Source organism: Dictyostelium purpureum (assembly GCF_000190715.1).
Source record: "Dictyostelium purpureum unplaced genomic scaffold DICPUscaffold_92, whole genome shotgun sequence".
Lineage (NCBI taxonomy): Eukaryota > Evosea > Eumycetozoa > Dictyosteliales > Dictyosteliaceae > Dictyostelium > Dictyostelium purpureum.
In genome coordinates, this window is record NW_003519429.1 from 51,137 (window position 1) to 73,743 (window position 22,607).

General features: G+C 22.6%; 13 protein-coding genes across 13 annotated transcripts in view; 9 read left to right on the forward strand and 4 right to left on the reverse strand.

Moving 5' to 3' along the window:
- Positions 1-1,970, forward strand: part of DICPUDRAFT_32126 (uncharacterized protein) — a gene marked incomplete at both ends in the record, with an annotated part of 2,385 nt that extends 415 nt beyond the window's left edge. Inside the window, 4 exons of the mRNA XM_003287155.1 lie at positions 4-46; positions 136-245; positions 329-659; positions 728-1,970. Of these exons, the coding sequence (XP_003287203.1) occupies positions 4-46; positions 136-245; positions 329-659; positions 728-1,970 (1,727 nt within the window). The remainder of the gene's footprint in view (positions 1-3; positions 47-135; positions 246-328; positions 660-727) is intronic.
- A 213-nt stretch (positions 1,971-2,183) lies between these two features.
- On the reverse strand, positions 2,184-2,786 carry DICPUDRAFT_78070 (uncharacterized protein; the record flags this gene model as incomplete). Its single annotated transcript, XM_003287176.1, has 1 exon — positions 2,184-2,786. One exon carries the CDS (start codon positions 2,784-2,786, stop codon positions 2,184-2,186), a length of 603 nt encoding a protein of 200 aa, XP_003287224.1.
- Positions 2,787-3,778: 992 nt separating this feature from the next.
- Positions 3,779-6,516, forward strand: DICPUDRAFT_54729 (uncharacterized protein). The gene is made up of 2 exons (XM_003287156.1): positions 3,779-5,786; positions 5,877-6,516. Exons 1-2 carry the CDS (start codon positions 3,818-3,820, stop codon positions 6,440-6,442), a joined length of 2,535 nt encoding a protein of 844 aa, XP_003287204.1. The 5' UTR covers positions 3,779-3,817; the 3' UTR covers positions 6,443-6,516.
- Positions 6,517-6,774: 258 nt separating this feature from the next.
- Positions 6,775-7,815, forward strand: DICPUDRAFT_54731 (uncharacterized protein). The gene is made up of 3 exons (XM_003287157.1): positions 6,775-6,820; positions 6,884-6,966; positions 7,045-7,815. The coding sequence occupies exons 1-3, from the start codon at positions 6,798-6,800 to the stop codon at positions 7,770-7,772; spliced, it is 834 nt and encodes a 277-aa protein (XP_003287205.1). The 5' UTR covers positions 6,775-6,797; the 3' UTR covers positions 7,773-7,815.
- Positions 7,816-7,965: 150 nt separating this feature from the next.
- On the reverse strand, positions 7,966-10,371 carry DICPUDRAFT_78073 (uncharacterized protein; the record flags this gene model as incomplete). Its single annotated transcript, XM_003287177.1, has 1 exon — positions 7,966-10,371. One exon carries the CDS (start codon positions 10,369-10,371, stop codon positions 7,966-7,968), a length of 2,406 nt encoding a protein of 801 aa, XP_003287225.1.
- A 2,450-nt stretch (positions 10,372-12,821) lies between these two features.
- On the forward strand, positions 12,822-12,989 carry DICPUDRAFT_151291 (uncharacterized protein; the record flags this gene model as incomplete). The annotated part of the gene is made up of 1 exon (XM_003287158.1): positions 12,822-12,989. One exon carries the CDS (start codon positions 12,822-12,824, stop codon positions 12,987-12,989), a length of 168 nt encoding a protein of 55 aa, XP_003287206.1.
- A 95-nt stretch (positions 12,990-13,084) lies between these two features.
- Positions 13,085-13,376, forward strand: DICPUDRAFT_151292 (uncharacterized protein; the record flags this gene model as incomplete). The annotated part of the gene is made up of 2 exons (XM_003287159.1): positions 13,085-13,157; positions 13,183-13,376. The coding sequence occupies 2 exons, from the start codon at positions 13,085-13,087 to the stop codon at positions 13,374-13,376; spliced, it is 267 nt and encodes an 88-aa protein (XP_003287207.1).
- Positions 13,377-14,294: 918 nt separating this feature from the next.
- On the forward strand, positions 14,295-14,601 carry DICPUDRAFT_151293 (uncharacterized protein; the record flags this gene model as incomplete). The annotated part of the gene is made up of 3 exons (XM_003287160.1): positions 14,295-14,304; positions 14,379-14,487; positions 14,553-14,601. 3 exons carry the CDS (start codon positions 14,295-14,297, stop codon positions 14,599-14,601), a joined length of 168 nt encoding a protein of 55 aa, XP_003287208.1.
- Positions 14,602-15,420: 819 nt separating this feature from the next.
- On the forward strand, positions 15,421-15,679 carry DICPUDRAFT_151294 (uncharacterized protein; the record flags this gene model as incomplete). The annotated part of the gene is made up of 2 exons (XM_003287161.1): positions 15,421-15,433; positions 15,513-15,679. The coding sequence occupies 2 exons, from the start codon at positions 15,421-15,423 to the stop codon at positions 15,677-15,679; spliced, it is 180 nt and encodes a 59-aa protein (XP_003287209.1).
- Positions 15,680-15,915: 236 nt separating this feature from the next.
- On the reverse strand, positions 15,916-17,056 carry DICPUDRAFT_94354 (uncharacterized protein). Its single transcript, XM_003287178.1, has 2 exons — positions 16,805-17,056; positions 15,916-16,733 (listed from the first exon to the last, which is right to left on the reverse strand). The coding sequence occupies exons 1-2, from the start codon at positions 17,033-17,035 to the stop codon at positions 15,978-15,980; spliced, it is 987 nt and encodes a 328-aa protein (XP_003287226.1). The 5' UTR covers positions 17,036-17,056; the 3' UTR covers positions 15,916-15,977.
- A 689-nt stretch (positions 17,057-17,745) lies between these two features.
- Positions 17,746-18,150, forward strand: DICPUDRAFT_22138 (uncharacterized protein; the record flags this gene model as incomplete). Its single annotated transcript, XM_003287162.1, has 1 exon — positions 17,746-18,150. A coding segment is annotated over one exon (405 nt), but the record flags the coding sequence as incomplete, so codon positions are not given.
- A 108-nt stretch (positions 18,151-18,258) lies between these two features.
- DICPUDRAFT_91872 (uncharacterized protein) lies at positions 18,259-19,285 on the reverse strand. Its single transcript, XM_003287179.1, has 2 exons — positions 19,167-19,285; positions 18,259-19,095 (listed from the first exon to the last, which is right to left on the reverse strand). Exons 1-2 carry the CDS (start codon positions 19,279-19,281, stop codon positions 18,281-18,283), a joined length of 930 nt encoding a protein of 309 aa, XP_003287227.1. The 5' UTR covers positions 19,282-19,285; the 3' UTR covers positions 18,259-18,280.
- Positions 19,286-19,886: 601 nt separating this feature from the next.
- On the forward strand, positions 19,887-22,488 carry DICPUDRAFT_54735 (uncharacterized protein). The gene is made up of 3 exons (XM_003287163.1): positions 19,887-20,022; positions 20,128-20,309; positions 20,390-22,488. The coding sequence occupies exons 1-3, from the start codon at positions 19,940-19,942 to the stop codon at positions 22,465-22,467; spliced, it is 2,343 nt and encodes a 780-aa protein (XP_003287211.1). The 5' UTR covers positions 19,887-19,939; the 3' UTR covers positions 22,468-22,488.
- Positions 22,489-22,607: the final 119 nt, after the last annotated feature.

Below are 22,607 nucleotides of genomic sequence, written 5' to 3' on the forward strand. Positions count from 1 at the left end.
CAGAAAGAGTATATGACTATTCAAAATTAAATAATCAGATTTTAGAGTATGTAAAATAATAATTTATTAAATAAATTAATTTATATAATATTAAAATAAAAATAATAAATTATTAACTTTTTTTTATAATTATAGATTCCCTTTTTATGATCATCACGCACCAACTTTAAACTTATTATTTGAAATCGTTAATTCATTAGATAATTGGCTTAGAGCAGACCCAGAGAATATTGCAGTTGTACATTGTAAATTTTAAATTTTAACTATTTATTATATAATAATTAATGGTATGATACTAATTATTTTTATAATATTTTCAATACAATAGGTAAAGGTGGGAAAGGTAGAACAGGTTGTATCATTTGTTGTTATTTGTATTATAGTGGTCAGTTTGATACAATTGAGGAATCTATGCAACACTTTGCATTAAAACGTTCAAAGACAAAGAAAGGTGTCACCCAACCATCACAGCAACGTTATATAAATTATTTTAAAGAAATTGTTTCTGGTAATCACATGGTAGAGGAATTTACGTTAACATTTCGTTCATTAGAGTTGGGTCCTTTAACAAGAGATCAAGCAAATTCAATATCTATTGAAATTTTTGAACATGCAAAAGAACCAATTTTACAATTTTCAAGTTCACAAAATTCAATACAGTAAGTTAATAAATTCAAAATAAAGCTTTTATTTATCATACTAATGTTTTTTTTATTTATAATAATAGAACTGTACCAATAGAAAATAATAATAATATTAATAATGAACAACTTTTTAAAATTGTATTAATAGTTCAAAAGAAAATATCAAATGATGTATTAATTAGAGTATATAGAGGAGATGCAAGCAAGGGAAAACCAAAAATGAAGAATCAAATATTTCATTTAATTTTTAATATGGCATTTATAAATTTTAATCAAAACAATATATCTTTTGGTGTAAAAGATTTAGATCATTTCAAAGCAAATAAAAACTATGATCCAAATTTAAGAATAGATTGTAGATTTCAAAATAACTGTAGTGGTCAACCTGACCATTCTTTCAAAATTTGGAATATTATGTCTTTAAAATATCAAAAAACCAAATCACAAATAGAAACTGAAAAGAAAAATAAAATAAATAATGAAACAACACCCTCCACTACAACCACTAATACTACTACAACCACTACAACTACAACTACTACAACCACCAAAACCGAATCACTATCATCAACACCAATAGCATCAAATAACAATAGTTTAAATAACTCTATGAATATTTCTTCATCAAGTTCAATCGAAAATATAACAATTTTAGAGAAGAAAGAAAATAGATTATCATCAAGTAGTAGTTCTTTTAATGATAGTAGCACCACCAACGATACAACATCTAGCTATAATAATAATAATAATACAACCACAACTTTAAGTACAAGCATTAGCAATCTTAGCTTGGCTAGTAGTTTAAATAATAGCTCCAATAGTCTAGGCCTGAATATTAGTGATAGTTTTGAAATTTATAACGAAAATAGTGAAAAATCAACAAATACCACTTCTACTACATCAACAACTCCAGTTCTTGAAAGAAAAAGAAAAAATACTTTGTGGGCTGTCAAAACAAAAATTAAACCCTCACCAAATCTTTCAAGATTTTCATTATTTAATAATCACAGACTATCAAAACCCCCTAAAAATTTAAAAAATAATGAAATTGTACCAAAAGAAATAACTGAATCCATTGAATCAAATGAAACATCCAAATCAAATGAACCATCCGAAACAACTGAACCATCTGAATCAAATGAACCATCTGGATCAAATGAACCATCTGAACCAATAGAACCAACAGATCCAACAGATCCTATAAATAATATAAATTGTAATACTACCGAAGAAACTAATAATATAGTTAACAATATAGATAATAATGATAAATTTATTGAAAACTCGAATAAAGACAATCATAAAGAAAATATAATAAAAAACTAAAGGATTAACTTTATTTTTTATTATATTTTAAAAAACAAAACCTTTAAATTATGTATTTTTTTATTTTTATTTTATAATTTTAGTTGAGTGTTAAAAATAAAGAATAAAACAAATAAGAAAAAAAAGAAAAAAAAGAAAAAAAAGAAAATAAAAGAAAAAGTTTGGATTTAAATATTTATATAATATACTATATAATTTAATAAAATATTTTATTTAAGAGATATAACTGTATTCACTTTCTTTCATTTGACGGGATAAATAATCATCATTATATTTGGAGAAACATTGGTATTGTTCAATAAGTTTATCTTTAACAATTCTTTCATATTCGGCCTTGATAACTTCTTCGTTTTCTTTAACAGCTTTTTTGACAATTTCTTGAACCTCTTCTAATGTAAAAAGTCTTTGTGGTTGTTGTGTATTGGTATTTAAAATAGCTCCACTATTTTGATTATTAATTTGGTTCATATTATTAATATTGTTATTTTGATTATTATTTACATTTTGGTTCATTTGATTTATATTGTTAGTGTTGTTTCTATTAAGTCTAATTGGTTCGGTGTTTTTAATTTTATCTAAAATTTCATCGATTGGTGATTGTACATTATTAAAGAATTGATATTCGGATCTATTTCTTTGGAGTTGTTGGGCTTGTTGTTGTTGTTGTTGTTGTTGTTGGAAATGTCTAAATTTCTTTGATTGACCATCATAATCTTGTTCCATTGGTTGCCTATATGGTTCAACTGTACTATTATTGTTGTTGTTGTATGAATTATTATCGTTGTATGAATCAAAATTTCTTTTTAGTTTTAACATTATTATTTATATATATATATTATATGAAAAATTTATAATTAAAGAGTTTTTAAATGAATTATTATTATGATAAAAAAATATTATTGTTTTTATATGGAAAGGAAAAAAAAAATACTATTTAATTGTTTATTTGTGTAAAATATTATTTAGTATATATTGAGTAGATATTTTAGTTGTTAATACAACAATTGTATCTATTATTGTTATTATTATTATATTATGTTATTAAAAAATATTTTTATTAATTATTATTAATTTATTTAAAAAAAAAAATTGATTTCGTAAAAAAAAAATAAGAGGAAAAAAATGTATTAATATATATAATTATTTTATTTTTATGTAGTAATAAAATTTAAATGTTACAATTTTAAGTTTAAATTTATTTATATAATTTAAAATAAAAAATAGAGATAATTGGAAATAAATTATTATTTATTTGTTTGTGTGAGTAAAAAAAATTAAAAAAAAAAATAAAAAAATAAAAAAAAAAAAAAAGTATTTAAATTAAAAAAAAAAATTAAAAAAAAAAAATTAAAAAAAAATTAAAAAAAAAATTAAAATTTAAAAAATTATTTAATAAAAAGTTTTTTTAACTCTGTTAAAATACAGATTTTTTTTTTTTTCCAATAGAATTTAAAAAAGATAATACCTACACCAATAGTAATAATAATAATTGTATATTTCAAATAAATAATATCTTAAAACAGTTTATTACTGCCTTATTATTCATACATATACACCATAACGAAAACTTTTAAATAAACTATAAATAAATAAAAAATAAAAAATAAATAAATAAAAATAAATAAAATAATATTCAACCCAAACATAAATTTTGAAAAGATAAATTCCATTTTTAGTTATTTTTTTCAATAATTATTATATTTCTATTTTAATTTTTCACTGAATAACAAAAAAAAAAAAGCTTTTGATGAAAATTATTAAATTATTTTTTTAAATTTAAATTTTTTATTTTTTTTTAAAAAAAATATTTTTTTATTTTTTTATTTATTATTTATTTCAAAATAATAATGAATTTCACAAAATCAAATAAACAAAGACAAATAAGGAAAAAAGTTATTGAAGAAGAAAATATAAACAATACAGATAATAATAATAATAATAACAATAATAATATCGATAATAATAATAATAATGAAATAAATATAGATTCAAATTTTATCCAACCAACGAAATCAATAATAAGTGGTAGTTTAAATAAAAAAAAAAATAATACTTTTTCAACAAAAAAATCGACACCATCAAATAAATCATTAAATTTATTTAGTTTTGAAGAAGGTGAAAGCAATGATAATGGCAATGAAGGTGATATGGGATCAATCAAAGCTAACCCGATAATGTTAAAAAGAAATGATATTCAATTCGAAGACTCAAAAGCAGTAACTATTAAATCAGAATCATTAGGCCAATATACAAACGAAATTCTAGATAGTTTAAAAAAGACAACAACATCAAAACCCGTAAAACTTGAAGACCAAATACCTAAAAAGGAACAACACACTGAGGAGGAGGGTAATGGAATGGAAATCGATGATAAAAAGTATAGTGACGAAAATAAATCATCCAATTTTGTACCCCCAACAGCCGAACAAATTAAACTGGCTAAAGAAAGAAGGCTAAGAGCAAGAGATGGCCATTTAGAGACCTCATCCACCCAATCGACATCAAAAACACTTTCTAAAGATTTTTTACCACTTAAAGTTAGCGATAATGATGATGAAAATGAATCAAACTCAAGGCTAATTAGAGAAGATGATGATGATGAGTTAGAAGAAGAGTACAACATCAAATCAAAGGGTACTATTAAATTTGGGGATCCTGGTAAACAAAGTAAAAAAGATATAATCAATGATGAAGATTTTCAAGATATTAATAAATCAACTAAATCAAAGTCTACTGCCGATCAAGATGAAGATGAGGTCGAGGAAGAAGATGAAGAAATTCAAAGATGGCGTTTAGAACTAATTAAAAAGGGTGGGGGTATGAAAAGTAATCAGCAGCAACAGCATAGTGTATCAGATGACTATCATAGAAAGAAAATTGAAAGAGAGATATTACTAGGTCCAGTTGAGGGTGAAAGCGGGTATAAATCATCACCAAGTTTTACAAATATAGCCACTGGTGCAACAACAAAATCATCGTCGACATCTTATTTGGAAATGGTTTTAAAGGATTTAGGTTTAGCATTATCAAGCTTAAATGAAGTTAAATATTCACACCAGAGTGAATTTGAAAAAATTCAAGAAGCACTAAGAGATTCGGTTATACATCTCTCAACATTGGAATCGAGTCAACATTTATCACAGGACCAGGCAATATTTTATGACGAATTAAAGCAATACTCTGATAATATGACCGATTGCTTAGGTGAAAAAATACCACAAATCGAAAAATTAGAAGATCGTTATATAGAACTGCTTAAAGATCATGCTCACGATATAAGAAAACAACAAAGATTAGAAATTCAAGATCACATTGAGCTAATTCAAGAAAATGAACCAGAATCAAATATTAAATCAATTGTTAAAGATGACGAGAAAATGAAAACAGAACAAGAAGAAGATTTAGATGAATTTGGAAGAGATCGTTCTTATTTTGAAAAAAGCTCAAGAAATAAAAGATTGGAGCAATATAGATCAAGAAATAATGATAATCAATCTGGTGAAGAGGAAATGTTATTAAACGAATCTGATGAAAAATATTATTTAGATGAAAGAAATAAAGTTTTAGAGCTTATCAAAGAGGTTATAGTCGACGTTGACCCAGATTACAGCGATATCGTTAATATTAAAGAGAAATTTGAACATTGGAAATCAAAAGATTTAAAGTCCTATCAGAAAGCCCAAATGCCTTTTATAATGCCCTCAATATTTGCCCCATTTGTTAGATTGCAAATGATCGAATGGTCTCCACTATCAAATATAACTTTTGATTCATTAAAATGGTATAATGATTTATTCAGTTATGGTTTAAATGTAAGTTATAATCTTTATTTTTTTTATAAAAAGTATAATTTAAACTAATTATTTATTTATTACTTATAGGAAGATAAAAACTCAAATAATCAAGATGACGAAGATAATAATTTAATACCTAAACTTATCGAAAAGGTTGTTATACCCAAGGTCGAAATATTTATTACTTTTATTTGGGATCCATTTTCAAAGAAACAGACAGATAATTTAATAAATTGTATCGATGAATTATTATTATATATCGATAAGAACTGTGAAGATATCAAATTACTTTTTTCTCAAATTTTCTCAACTTTAAAATATACGATTGATTCCATAACTTTGATTCCATACTCAAAGCAAGATTTAACTTTTTCAGCAAACTATTTCAAAAAATGTATAGCTCTACTAATTAATATTTCAAAGTGGTCAAAATTTTCATTACAATTGCCCCATATCAAACTCAATCAATTAATCGAATACAGCGATGAGGTTATAAATATTTCAATTTTACCATTTTTAAATAAATTAATAAATAATAATAACACAAGCAATAATAATAACACAAGCAATAATAATTTATTTGATTTATTTAACCAATATTTAACAAATGTACAGTGGTCAAATATAAAACATAAACAAACTTTAGATAATTTTTTAAATCAGTTAACAAAAAATTAAATAAAAAAATAATAAAAAAACGATTAAGAGTTTGATATACTCCCAAATGTTAAAAGCTTTTTTGATAACTTTATAAAAAAAAATAAAAACGAATTTCTTAAATTTTTTTTTTTTTAAAATTTTTTTTTGAAATTTTTTTTTAGTGGTTTAAATTAGATATTTTTTCAATCACAGATTGGTGTAACATTTTTTTTGATTTTAAAAAAAATCAGTCAATTTATTTTTTTTAATTTTTTTTTAATTATTTTTTTTTTCTAATCATTCACACAGAAATGTTTATAAATTGATCAAAATTTTTTTTTTTTTTTTTTTTTTTCAAATCATTAACATTTCACAAACACATAAATAAATAAAAATGCCACTCCCATTGCTTGCCAGGTAAATAATTTTATTTTTGGTTATAAAATGCACAAATATTTATATATTTTTTTTATCCTATAGAAAATCATTAAGAGATAACGAAGAACACTTAAAAACTGCTGTTGAAAGTATTCAACAATCTTTAGGTGTTGAATGGTCAATCGGTAAGTATTTATTTGTTTTTTTTAAAAAAGTTTATAATTTTATTTTTAAAATTAATTTTTAAAATTTTAATTCTATAGAATTTGATTTTGAAACCATCAGTGCTAAATTAGATGAAAGCTACAGAACCCAATTAGGTGATTTATTCTATAAAGATGTTGCTGGTTACATTGCTCAATGTGTTAAACGTGCTTGTGAAAATGAAATGACCAAAGAAGCTTTAATTGAAGCCAACACCTCAAACAAAATCAGCGTTGTTGTTAACGATGATAAAAAATTCGATAGATATTGGAAATTTGTTTTCCAAAACAACACCGATTTAGTTCTTTTCTTCAAACCAAATCTCTGCAATTTATCAGATATTGCTTATTTATCTTTATCAGAAATTATCCCAACTCCAGGTGTTTATTCTTTAAATGCTAGACTTAACCTCAAAAAGAATGAAGAAAGCTTCCAAGAATCTTTTGAAAAAATTAAAGAAATTACTAAAGTCGATTGGTCACTCGATGATACTAGTCTTGAAACCCTCTACCCAACTCTTGAAAAGAGCTATCAAGATAGCATCGGTGATATCTTTTCAGAAATTACTATTTATGTTGCCCAAAACATTGTTAAACGTTGTGCCGATGAAATGGTTTTAGAAGCTTTCAATGAAGTTTGTACCAATGGTAAACTTGTTTTCAAAAATAACGCTAAACAATCAGAATATTGGACATGGGCCTTCATCAATGGTGATTTAGTTGTAAGCTACAGATCTATTTGTAACACTTCCGATAATGCTCACTATAACTTTGAAAAATTATTGTAAATTAATAAAGATTGCTTTTTTTTTAAAAATTTAAAATTATTTTAAATATTTATAAAGTTTTTAATATATTTATAAATTTTTATTTAAATTTTATTAAAACATAATTTAAATATAAAGATTAATGAAAATAATAAATACGAAAATAAATTTATAAAAAAGTTTTTTATTTATTTTTTTTAAAATTATTAATTTATTATTTATTTTTTTTTATATCAAGATATTTATAAATTAATCTACCCCTTCTATTTGATTGGTAAATTACTTTATCACAATCATCTTGGGTGATATTTATAAAATTTAAAAGGAATTTAAATATATCTAAAGAGTCATTTGAGATTGAAAAGTTTGATATGGTTAAAATATTTGCTAAAAATAATTCGCTGTAGTTGATGGCAATATATTTCAATACTGGTAAATTACCTGAAACAATTATATTCTTTAAAATCTTATAAAATTTTGATTTAAAAGCTTCATCAGAGTTCATTGCAAATTCTCTTAAAATGGTTTTGATAAAGACATGCGATATATTTGTAATGCACACTAAGCTGGAAATAGAATGAATAACTTGTTTTATCGAGAAGGTTTTAATTATTGATATAATGTCGTCATAGTGTTTACAGGAGTAAAGCATTCTGAGGTACGAGAAAGTACTTGTTAAAAACAAAAATTCTTTTTTTTCACTACCATCTCCCAGAGTGATAGATATATGATATGTGGGGTAATTATCTGAAAGAACAGTAACTTTGCCATTTTCTTTTAACCATGATGAAAAGATAAGGATACCACCAGTATAATGTTGAAATACTATATCTAAATTGAGTTGAGTGAATTGGTAAATTGTCAAAAACTTTAGTAAAACCATATAATCAATATTTGCTAATCTTTTAATGTCCTTGCTGACAAAAATTGATACGAGGAATTCTGTTTTTTCTTCTTGTGATGAATCATTGACAGTGTATATTGATGGAAAACTTGCTGCTCTAATCAATCTTTCAATAATACCACTATTATTTGCATTGAAGTTGTTTTGACGGTATCGTTTAAAGTTAATTGATAGTTTTCTTGATAATGAATTCATTAATTGTTCGTAATGTTGTAAAATATTAATATCTTCTATAAGAATATATATATCGTTGTTTTCTTTAAAGAAAATTTCTTGATGGTTATAAAATAGATAGTCCAATACTATAGTTGATTTGGTTTGAGCCATTGGGTAGTATAGTTCGGTAGTTGACCAATCACTGTAACTCAAAAAGTTTGTGAGATGAGCTATTAATTGCAAATTATCACTTGAAAAAACCCATCCCAACATAGTTTCAATTCCATCAGATGTATTGTTATCTTGGATAATCTTTCTGATGGTCTCACTATCTTTGAATAATAAATAATAAAATATTGACTTTTGTTTTTGAATTAAATTAATTCTTTCGAATATATTATAAATATTTAATTTAAGTTTATGGTATTTGTTACTATTGTTGGTAATTGGATTATTTTGTTTTGAAGCATTTATTTCTTCGATATAATATCTGGTTACAATACTTGAATAGTCTGTTCTCAATTCAAATAATTGAGCATTATTATTGTCGGTATCTTTCTTTGGTAGATTAGATTCAAATAGTTTGACATCTAATAATGGTGATAATAGTTGGATAATAGATGAATTTAATTGTTCATTAGTGAATTGGGAGGCTATATCTTCACTATTTGCGATATTTGAAAGTGCTAGATCAATTTCGATTAAGTCTTTTAATTTAACAGAGACATCAAAGAGATTAAGGATATTGATATCAACATGTATAATTTCAATTGATAATGATTTTAAATATATATATAGTTGGAAATCCTTTAAAGATTTGATTTTATATTTATTGGTTCTTCCATATTCATCCATTTCTTTGAAATAGTTTTGAATAGTTTCTTTTTGAATACCAAAATATTTGAAAAATTGCTCCAAAGCGAATAAATTAGAACTTGATAAAATTTGATCTACTACTTTAATATAAAATAAGAACCAATCCTTATTAGTTGTGAATAATATTTTATAGAATTCTCTGTTTTCAGCGGTATCTTTATCTATTTGTTTAAAAATTTGATATAGACCATTTTGTGGTCCTTTATCAATTGCTAAATAACCCCCACTTTTTAACTTGTCTAAAACTATACTTGTGCCATTACTGAATTTTTGAAGGATAGGGCTAACGCCAAATAATCTATCATATCCATGGGTTTTCGAAAATGTAAAGTTTGAAAAAATTTTTTTGAAAAGAAATATATCTCTAAAAACCCTCCAAAACAACTTTTCAGTACTGTTAACTTCTTTATTTGCAAACCCTTGTGGTCTGATTGATAATGTTTTATCTTTATTTTCTTTTTCTAAAAATTTTGGTAAATTTTCTTTTGCTGTAAAATATTTATTTATGATATTGTAGGTATTTTCTTTATTTTCTGGAATTGTGCGTTCAGAATCCTCATCACTATCATACACTTCATTGTCACTATCACCATAACGATAATTAAAAATTCCTTGTGATTTTCCGATTTCTTTTAATTTTTCATTATCATAATTCTCTAATTTAATTTCTTTAAACTGTTGCATTGTGTAATATTAGTGTGGCACACTTGAAAAGCTTTTGCAATACTAAAAAAAAAAAAATTTTATGAAAAAAAAAATTTTAAAAAATTTCAATTATTTTTTTTTGAAAAATATCTTGTTTTGTTAATTTAAAATGATTTTATAATTATTTAATTAAAATAGCAGTTATTTAAATTTCATAACTAAAATTATTAATTAATAAAACTGGGTATAGTTTAAAAAGTTCTACCACTACTTGAAATGTATTATCATCAAAATTTCACATTTTCTTTTTTTTTTTTTTTTCGGGGTGTGAAGATTTTTAAAGAGATAATGCTTTAAATTAATCAATAAATTTTATTTAATGTTTCTTTTTTGTAAAATTATTTTTGATTATTATAACTTAAAAGTATTGTTAATTATGTAAGGTACTAAGATCAAATAATTAAATAAAATAAAATTTATATGAAGTGTTTATGTTTTGGTAAAATTCGAAAACTAAAAAGTTTTTATTATTATTTTTTTATTTTTTTGAAAAAATTCTTTTTTGATGAATTAAAATAATTGTTGATTATTAAAAAAAAAAAAAGCTAGGATTATAATTAAAAAAAAACTAAAAAAAAAATAAATAAAATGTTTAAAAAAAATTAAAAGAAAGGAGGAAAAGAGAAAAATTGTGATGTGTGTTTTTGTGTTATTATTTTGCAAATTTTAAAAATCGATTTTTAAAGAGATAATTTTTTTTAAAAAAAGAGATAAATTTTAAAAAAAAAATTTAAATTAATAAGCTACCAATAATGGGTAAAAACTGAGAATAGGATAATTTTAATTCTTTAAATATAAAAAAAAAAAGCTTAAAATTATTTCTGCTTTATTTTTATTTTTTTTTTTTAAAAAATTTTATAATTTAATAATTTTAAGTATTATTTGATTCTTTTATTTAAATTATTAGGGCGGTAACATCAATTCGTGTGTGATTCGGAAACTTGAGAGACTGTTATATTATTTTTATTTATAAAAAATTTATAAAATTAATTTTTTTAGTTTACAAATGTAATAGCTTTTTTTTTTTTTTTAAAATTTGTATATAATAGTATTCTTTTTTATTATTAATGAATAAATTATTAATATCATTATTATTATTGTGTTTTAATGGCTCATCCCTATAATCTCCACCTTTAATAAAAAAAAACTTAAAGGTTTTTTTTTTTTTTTTTTAAGTATTATTATTTGATTCTATTATTTTGAAATTATAAAGAATGATTGAAAAAAAAAAAAAAAAAAAAAAAAAAATTTTCAAAAAAAAAAAATAAAAAATTAATAAATAATAAAAAATAAAAAATTAAATTATAACCCCACCACACACTTTTTTTTTTTTTATTATAATTTTTAATTAAAAACTAACTAGTGTTTAGTTTTTCCCATAAAATATAAGTTTATATGTTCAATATAAAATTTTTTTTTTTGAAAATAGTTTCAATTTGTAAAAATTATTGCGCTACCAAATAATAATTTCATTTAAGACTTAATTAAGAGGGTCTAACGTTAATTGGTCTGGTGAATTATAATGCGAATATGGAGCAAGCATAATTTTTATATATCATCACGTCCATTTCCAACTTTTAGGGATGAAAAAACGATTTTTATTTCGCTTACTTTTTTATCTTTCGGGTGATCATTAACAAAAAGCTACTGATAATAAAAATTCTCTAGTTCTGTTAACCTTCATCATTTTTAATTTGGAGTAAGTAAAAAAATTAAATTTGGTTCAATTTTATATTCAATTTCCATTTCATCTGTTTCAGTATTTGTTGAAAAGCTGATAGGAAAAACCAATTACATTGGTTATTATCTTTTTTAAGTTTTTATTATTTTAACTTTTTTTTTTTTTTTATTTAAAATATAAAAACAAAAATATATTTACAAAAAAAAAAAACAATAAAAAACAATATTTATTTTGATGATAATACATTACAATTATTGAGTAATGATCCTTATTCATTACAATTACTGGCCATAAAAACACCGGAAAGATTTAACTCTTCGGGAAGATAAATTGTCAATAATTGATTTGCGCATGCTGGGAATCGAACCCAGTTCGCATCCGTGGCAGGGATGCATCATACCACTAGACCACATGCGCTAATTGATGAAAATTTTAAAATCTTGCAAAAATGTGAGTTTTTTTTTGATTTGTGGTTTGGAATTAATACAATACTTTGTACCAAGTTGTGAGTTTTTTTTGAAAAAGTTTTTAAAGATTATAATCAAATTTTTTTTTTAAAAATTTTTTTATTATTTAAAATTTGATGAAAAATAAAAAAAAAAAAGATTTTTTTTTTTTGTTAAGCAGAAAAAAAGACCAATATAATAAAGAAATTTATATTTTCATTTCTTTTTTTTAAATTTGATTATGTTCCAAAAAACTATAAAAGAAATTTATCTAAATTTTTTTTTATTTTACAAAATAAAAAATGAAAATAAAAAATATTATTTATTTATATTGTTCAGGTATTGCTTACTTGTGTTTTTGGTGCCGAAAAAAAGTTAATGGTGAATTAACATTCTATGCTGCTGGAGACAATTGCCCAGGTGCTGAAATTGCTTACCAACAACATCTATGCCACAGGCTGGTGGATTAGGTACATACAGTGATCCCATTACATGTGCTAGTGCTAGTGCATGATTGCCTGTTTATTCTCTCGTTTATATCCCAGTTTACAAAAAGTATTTCATAATGGCCGATTCTTGTGAAGAATGCGAAAATGAATGGGATGATGATGGAATATACCAAATAGATGCTTGGCTTGGTTTGTCCACCCATAGTTTGACAAGGTACTACTAATTGTGAAGCCCAGCTCTCTTTAAGCAATACCCAATTTATTATTAACCCTGTTTCAACATATACGGTAATTACAACACCATTCTTCCAAAATGGAACTTGCATATCGCCTATCACAGATCCATGTGTTGATGAAGGAAATGAATGTGGTACTACTTGCCAACTACCAAGTGATATGTCTTGTTAAGCTGCAGCAAACTTGTTTGATATAACTTTAGCTAGATTTAAAGCATTGAATCCTTCTCTAAGTTGCACAAGTAATATTGCCAAAGGAAAAACTGTTTGTATGAGTGGTTCATGTGGTGGTCCATAAAACCTTAGGGTTTTCAATCTTTTTTTTTTTAAATATTATTTATTAGTATAAAAAACAAAATTAAAAATAAAAAAAAAATTTTTTAAAAAAAATTTAAAAAAAAAAAAAAAAAAAAATTTACCCATTAGTAATCTTTAATATATATAAACCATAAAAAAAAGATATATAAACCCACTTTTCAAGAAAATATATTTATAGATAATAATGGTGTAAATGATTATTAATCATTTGGAACCCATAATAAAAAAAAAATTTTAAAAAAAAAAAAAAAAAAAAAAAAAGGGTTAAAAGATTTTACAAACAATTAATTTAGAAAATAATTTTAAAAATAAATAATTTTTTCAAAAAATCATTTGAATATTATTATTTTGAAAAAAAAAAAGATTATAATTTTTTTTAAAAAAAAATAAAAATTATTAAAGTAAACAGTAATAAATTGTTTTTTTTTTAATTGATTTTGTATATATGAAAAAAAAACAAATATATAGATACAGATATTGTCATTACATATAAGAAAATATTTGTTTTGTTTTTTTTTTTGTTGCATATAGTTGTTATTTTAAAAAAAAAACAATAAATCTTTTTTTGTTAAGGCTTGCAAAAGATTATAAAATGATTAATAATCAACATTAAAAAGAAGATATAAATAATATTTGATTTTTATTTATTTTTATTTTTATTTTTAAAACTATTTAAACAAATTTTTTTTTTTTTTATAAAACATCATTTGAACAACAAAATAAAAAATAAACAAATAACAAATAAATTTTAAAAACTAATATATTATAAAAAATGTTATTTAGTAAGATTTTATTTTAAAGTAAATTATTTAATTAGATAAAAAATTAATTATTTTTTTATTTTTGATAATTATAGAATCAATTGCTAGTATTTCAATGTTAAACAATAAAACCAATATTAAAAATAATGAAAATATAGAAAATAATAATCAATGTGATAATAAAGTCAGTAAATGGAATCCAAGGTATGTATATAAAAAAATTAAATTATAAAATAATATATACTCATTATTGTTTTTTTTATTATCAGATATACTTTTACAAAATTCAATCTCTTTTCTCAAACCGCTGTAGTCTAATTTGACATAAAATATTGTATATATTGTTTTCATATGGTACTATAGGAATTTTAAAAATATAATTATAACCAAAAAAATAATAATCAAAAAAAAAAAAAAAAATAGAAAAATAATAAAAATTTGATTAAATAATTGTTTTAAAAATAAATTTTCATAATAAACTACTATTATTTTTTTTATAATTATTACTATTTTTAATATATAGAAAATATTATTTTAATATTTATTTTATTATTAATATTTACTATTATTTACTCACACATCACACACTCACTGTTTTCCATATACTGGTTATTCTCCCCCCAGAAATCCATATCAATAATAATTTTTTTTTTATGTTTAAATCTTTAATATTTTTACCCACACTAGATTTTGATTCAAAATAATTTATATGATTTAAATTATTTTTATTATATATCTGTTTGTAAACCCCAAAATTTAATTTATATTAAGATTTTACAATTAAATAATTTATTTTTAGCCAATGAATTATTTTTTGCTATGAAAGGGTTAATCATTTTTCAATGTAATAATAATAAAAATTAAAATAATAATAATAATAATAATAATATATTATTCAAATTAACTGAAAATAATATATTTGGAAAAAATTTAAATACTGTTGCTTAATATAGATGTTGTAAATTATATTTAGAAAAAATATTTAAATGATTTTTTTTTCTTAATTAAAATAGTTAAATCAATTTAAAACCATAAAAACAATTAAAACAATTAAAACAATTAAAACAATTTAAACAAAAATAGAAAATAGAAAATAGAAAATTTATAAAAAATAGTTAATATAAAAATTTCCAAAAAATGTCAATTTTCAGTATGTAAAAATAATATAAAAAATCAAAAAAAATTATCTTATATATTAATATATCTTTTTTAAATATTTTTAATTTTAGAAAATATAACTTTATTAGGCTCCAATGTTTCAAAAAGTAATAATAAAAAACTAAATGAAAACAGTGGCATTTTTATGAATGAAAATACTAACAATACAAATGCTAAATGGAATCCAAGATACTATTTAATTAAATGTAAATATTTTGAAATGACTGCCATTGCCTAAATTAAACCAAGAAAGCAAAAATGAAAATTACAATATAATAGTAATAATAGTAATAATAATTTTAAAAAAAAAAAAAATACAATTACAAAATTAAATATAGTTTATAAAAAAATAAAAAATCTAAAAATTTAATATAAAAAAAAAAAATAAAAAAAATTTTTATTTATTTACATTATGAAATATTATCTTTTTTTTTTGTGTTTTTTTTTTTTTTTTTTTTGTTAATTTTTTTTTTTATAAAAGAAAAAGAAAAAGAAATATGTATTTAAAAATAATAATTATTATTATTTTTATTTTTCTAATAATATGGGTCCAAACCTGCTAATTTTCTGGCACGTTCATTTAATACTGGTAATGTAGTTTCATCAAATTGGAATCGCTGTTCTCTTTCTGTATCGCCATAGCTACGTGGAGTACGTGCAAATAATTTTATATTTTCACTTGCCCAATGTGATGTCATTCTTTTGGAATAAAATGCTTTTTGTTTTTGACCTATTACCCTTTCATTTGCTAATGAGGCAGGTTGACAAGATACATAAACGACTTCTCTGCAATTACCGGTACCCTTGTGTTTGATTGGTGGACAAGCATAGTGAATAGTTCTGCTATCCCATAATACAAAATCACCAGGATCACAACAGACCTTTATCTTTTTACAGTTTTTGAACCACTTTAATGGTTGTGGGTCTTCTTGAAATTTATACCAATCACCATCTGAAACAGCACCAGACTCTTTAAAGAATGCATCATGTTGTAAATGTGAATCTTCATACACTATTAAACCACCATCAAATTCTTGACATGGTTGTAAATTTAAAAATCCTTGAATACATCTGAAATCATTCTTTTGACTACCTTGATCGAAATGAGCCCACATTGATGCTCTACTTTCAATAGTTGGTCTTGATAAATTAGCACCATCAAAACTAACCAATAGTTCTTTATCTTGATATATCATTTCAAATATTTTAATAATTTCCTCTTCTGATCTAACATCCCAAACAAACTGTGTTTGTCCTATAGCATATCCTTGAAAAATACCATGGATATGACCCTATTTTTTTTTTTAATAAAGTGTTATAAATAAAAATATTATTTAAACATAAGTTATTATAAAATACTTACGGGCCAATTATCTGAAGTCCATGTAGATGGTTTATTTCTTTTAACACCAGAATTAAATCCCTCTACCCAATCCCAAAATCTAGATGAATATTCTTCACATTTTTCTTTTGGTATCACATTCTTTACAATTGCCCAACCATGATCATATAAATGTTTACGCCATTCAGGCCAATCTTCTTTTGGCACATTACACTTTTTTCTTATTTCTTTATATTGCTCTTCGAGATCCATTTGTCTTTTATTTAATTTTTTTGTTGTTGTTTTTGTTTTTGTTGTTGTGGTTGTTGTTGTTGTTGTTGTTTTAGCAGTAGCTGATTCTACTTTTTTTACTTTATTAATATCTTTACTATTATTGTCTTTATTATTTTTGTTTGATGATTTGGTCATTTATATAGTTAAATATTTTTAATTTAATGAATGAAAACAAAATTATTTAGTTTAAATACATATATAGAAACTTCTAAGAAAAATAAAATTAAAAAAAATGAGAAAAAAAAAATAAAATATAATTTAAAAATAAAAATTTTAATCTGAAATATTTATTTATTTATTTTTTTAATTTTTTTTTTTAAACACATCATAATACGTGTTTAAGTGATTGATATGACTAGTATGAATCCTTATTAATTTTGTTAAAAATATAAAAATGAATTTACAATTTCACTTTACATTATTAAAGACTTATTCGCTTAATATATTTTTATTTTAAATTAAATATTATTATATTTTTAATTTAAATTAATTATTATTATATTATTATAAAACTTAAATAATATCATGTATACAGAAACTATATTAAATATTATAAATAAAAAAAAATGAAAAAAAATGTAAAAAAATGAAAAAAAATGTATTTTTTAAATTTAATTAAAAAAAAAAAAAAAAAATTAAAAAAAAAAAAATTTTGCTAAAACGAAAATCCAATAATGACAAAGTTGTTTATAAGAGCATCAGCGGGTGTTGTGGAAAATGAAAAAGGGGAAATATTGGTATGCAAAAGAGCATCACACAGACATTTAGCAAATAAATTAGAATTTCCTGGCGGTAAAATCGATAATGATGAAACACCTGAACAAGCATTAAAAAGAGAATTGTTTGAAGAAGTAGGTGTAGAAGTTAATGTTCAAAATGATAAAGAAATAAAACTAATTAAAGATGTATGTTATGACTTTGGCGAAAGAGAGTGTTTAATATATTTCTTTAAAATAGAAAAAGATCAATGGTCTGGAAATGTTAGTGGAAAAGAATCACAACCAATTTACTGGATGAATTTACATCAACTTCAAGAAAAATCAGATGCATCAGAATTTCCTGAACCAAATAAAATTATAATTAATATTTTAAACAATACTAATAATAACAATAATGATAATAATATAATTAAACAATAAACAAATACTATATATAATGTAACAAAACTATAAAAACCAAAACATATATAATAAAAAGAAATTAAAAAAATAATCCTTATTTATATTATTTATTTAATTTTATATTATTCCTTTTTATATTATTTTCATTTAAATAGTAATATGTTAAGATATCACAGTAATAGATTGGACAATAATATCTTGGTTCATTAATCTCTATTAAATTATAACCTTCTTCACAAACTGGTTTGGTTACTTGGGTACAATTAACAGGGATAATACAACCAGTTGGTGGTGCACATTTAGTTTGAGGGTCCATTCTATTTCTTTTAATCTTAAAGTATGGATCACATCCATCTGGCTCTGGGAATTGGGAATAACAAAATTGAATTTTGCTGTAGGTTAATAGTATTTTTTGGTTGTTATATATGGATTTTTCTTCATAATTTGATGGTAGTTTCATTACTTGAATAGTTTCTTTTAGTCCAATGGCTGAGCTATACCACTCGTTATCGAATCCCTCTATTTCGCTATATGGTGATATTAACGAACTAGTGTTGACTCTATATGGATAACCTTCTTTCATTTCTGTAAACAATAGTAGTGATGATGAATTTTGTACACAAGATTTTTTAGAATGTTCCTCGGTAACGAGATAATAATGTATTTTTTTTGAATGTTTTGTGATATATGAATATTCATATTTTTCTGATCCCTTGTAAGGTAATGGTCTATATAATCCACCAATGATTGCAATAACCTTATTAAGGTCACTATAACTATTTATTACAGCATTTACAATCGATGTCTTTGCATTCAATTCAAATATTTCATCAGTCATACCATTTGGTTTTCTTATATTATTTTTTGAAATTTTGTATGATATTTTGTCATTTGTAATTGATTTAAAAGAATAATTTCCTATTTTAAAAAAAAAAAAATTAATCATTAAATATTTATATTCTAATTTTAAATTTTTTCATTTTACATACCATCCTCTTCTATTGAATAAAAAAAATAATTTTTAAAAAAACTGTCCTTTGAAAATATTAATATAATTTGAGATAAAAATAAAACTATTAAAAAAATATTTTTAAATTTTAGCATTGTTAAACACTTTAACATATAAAAAAAAAATAAAAAAAAAATCAAATAAATTTTTTTTAAAACAAACAAATGAAAAAAAATTAAAAAAAATAAAAAAAATATAAAGATTTACCTGGTTTGTAATATAGAGAAAAAATAATAAATAAATCATAAATTATTATTTTTTCATTATTTATTATTGTTATTTTATTATTTAAAAATTTTATATGGTTTTTTTTTTTTTTTTTTTTTTTTGTACTTATTTAAAAAAAAATTTAACTTATCACAATATATAAATAAATTAAATTTTATTATATTACAACACATTAAACAAATGATTTTTTTTTTTAATCTTATGTGAATTGCATTGTGTGGAAATCTGATTGAACCAGAAAAAATTGGTTTAATAGTTTTTAGTTTAAATTTCAGAGTGATTGCACCACAATTGGGAAAAAAAAAAAAAAAAAAAAAAAAAAAAAAAATCATTTTTTTTTTTTAAATTTTAAAATAAAATAAAATATATTTTATTTTATTTTTATAAAAAAAAATTTAAATTATTTTTTTTTTTTTTTTATTTATTGTTTTTAATTTTACACCTATTTGTTGTTATATATGTTTTAAATTTTAAAAAAAGAAAAAAAATAAACAAAACTAAATTGGGTAATTAAAAGATATTAAAATGATTCCAAACAAACCAGATATCCAAAATAAACCAATTACCATAGATATTTTAAAACAAATTCCAAAAGCTGAATTACATAGGTTAGTTTTTAATAATAATTTAATTAAAATAAATATTTAAAGTTTTATTAATAAATTATAAAAAAAAAAAAAAATTAAAAAAAAAATTAAAAAAATTTTAAATAGACATTTAGATGGTTCAATTCGTATATCCAGTTTAATAGAATTAGCAAAAGAACAAAAAGTAGAATTACCAAGCTATGATGTTGAAGAATTGTCAAAATATATCTTAAAGGATAAAGATTGTAAAAGTTTAGACCACTTTTTAGAAGCATTTCAATATACATGTAAAGTTTTACAACATGCATGTAAGTATATAAATTTAAAACAAAACTAAAAAATTTTAAAAAAAATTTATAAACTAATATTATAATAATAATAATAATAGATGCAATTACAAGAGTATTTTATGAAATGTGCGAAGATGCTATTAATGATGGTGTTACATATTTAGAAGTTAGATTTTCACCAATATTACATACATTAAATGGTTTATCTTTAAGTGAAGTTATGGAGGCAGTTTGCGATGGCTTGGCAATGGCAGAACTTAACTTATCAATTAAAGCAAGAGTTATTGTATGTGGTTTAAGACATTTAGATCCATCTGTAACCAAAGATTTAGCAGAAATTGCATGGAGATATAGACATAAAGGTGTTGTTGCTTTTGATTTAGCAGGTTCAGAAAATCAATTCCCAAGTAAATATCATAAAGAAGCATTCTCAATTATAAGAAATAAAGGTATTAACTGTACATTACACAGTGGTGAAGATAGTGATTGGACTTCAGTAAGCGACTCTTTACATTATTGTGGAGCTCATAGAATTGGTCATGGTATTGCAATTCAACAAAATGAAGAACTCTTAAACTTTGTTTCAGATAGACGTGTTCCAATCGAATGTTGTATTACAAGTAATGTTCAAATTAAAGCTTTACCAACTCCAGGCCACCATCCAATTAGAAAATACTTTGATCGTGGTGCTGTTGTATCTTTAGCCTGTGATAATGTTACAATGAGTAATGTTACACTCAGTGGCGAATATAAATTGGCTATCGATACCTTTGACTTTAGTGTCGAGGAAACTCTCCGTCTTGTTTCCTATTCATTCTCATCCTCATTCATCGATCCACCAATCAAACAAAACATTTGCAGAGAGAGTATAAAGAAGGCCATCAAAATCTTCCAAATCAACGGTTATTGTATGAACGATATTGTCAAGAATCGTAATTATTATTTTGAAGAGTTTGGCTTAGATGTAGAATTAGAAATAAACAACAATAATAAATTAGAAAAAAGTACTACTTTAAATCTTCCAATTACCAACTTTTCATTGGGTAAAGATATTTCAAGTTATCTTAGTAGACCAGTCACTCTAGATTTGTTAAAGAATTTACCAAAGAGCGATCTTCATACTAGATTTGATGGCAGTGTCTCTATTGAACAGATGTGGTTCGAAATGAAACAAATGGGTATCGATCAATTAGATACTGATGCAAGTAAAAACTTTAAGAGAAAATTTGGTCTTCAAATTACCAACATTGATCAATTTAGATCAATCATTCAAAATCCTCATCACACTCCAGAAACTATTCAACTATCAAAACAAATAATGAATACTTTATTACAAAATACAGACCAAATTAATAGAGCTTTCGATGATATTATTAAAGTTGCAATTTCTGATAATATTCAATATATGGAGTTATTAATTAGACCAAATTCCCACATCAAAAAAGGTTTAGGCAAGGAACAAGTTTTACAATTAATTATTGATAATAAAAATAAATGGGAAGCTACAGGTAAAATCAAAATTGGTATAGTAGTATTCAGCTCTTCATCTTCAGATGATCCAATCGAAACTTTAGCAAATGCAAAATTAGCAATCGAAAACAAATCAAACGGTGTTGTAGGTTTTGGTATTTTTGGTAAAGAGCCAATCTTACCAAATGAAATTAAACATTTCTCAAAAACATTCAATTTATTAAAAGAAAGCTACTTTAACCTTGTTCAATTCAATACCAACATCGAATCGATTATCAGCACATTACATGAGGCTGGTGCAAATAGATTAAGCGGTGCCTTTTTAGCTCATAAAATTCCAAGATTAATGAGCTATCTTGGAGCATACAGAATCCCAGTAGAAATTTCATTAACCGATAAATTAAAATCATTTACAAATGACCTTTCATTCACAACACCAATTCGTCATTTACTCGATAATAAAGTACCAGTTGTAATCTGTTCATTCCGTTCATCTCTTTATAAATTTACAAGATCAGAAATGCTTTATGAAATTGTTAAAAATGGTCAATTGGACATTAAACATGTAATTGCATTATTAAAAAACCCATTCGCACATAATTTCCAATCAAAAGAATCAAGATCAGAATTAGTAGATAAATTTAATCAATTATCAAAAAATTATTTAGATTCAATCAATTATGATTATAAAAATATTTTTATTTAAATAAAATAAAATAAAACAATTAAAAAAAAAAAAATAAAAAAAATAATAAAATATTTGAAATATAATAAAAAAACATTATTATTTCTTTTTATTTATTAATAATAAAAATAATAAAACTTTTTTTTATTAATGTTTTTTAG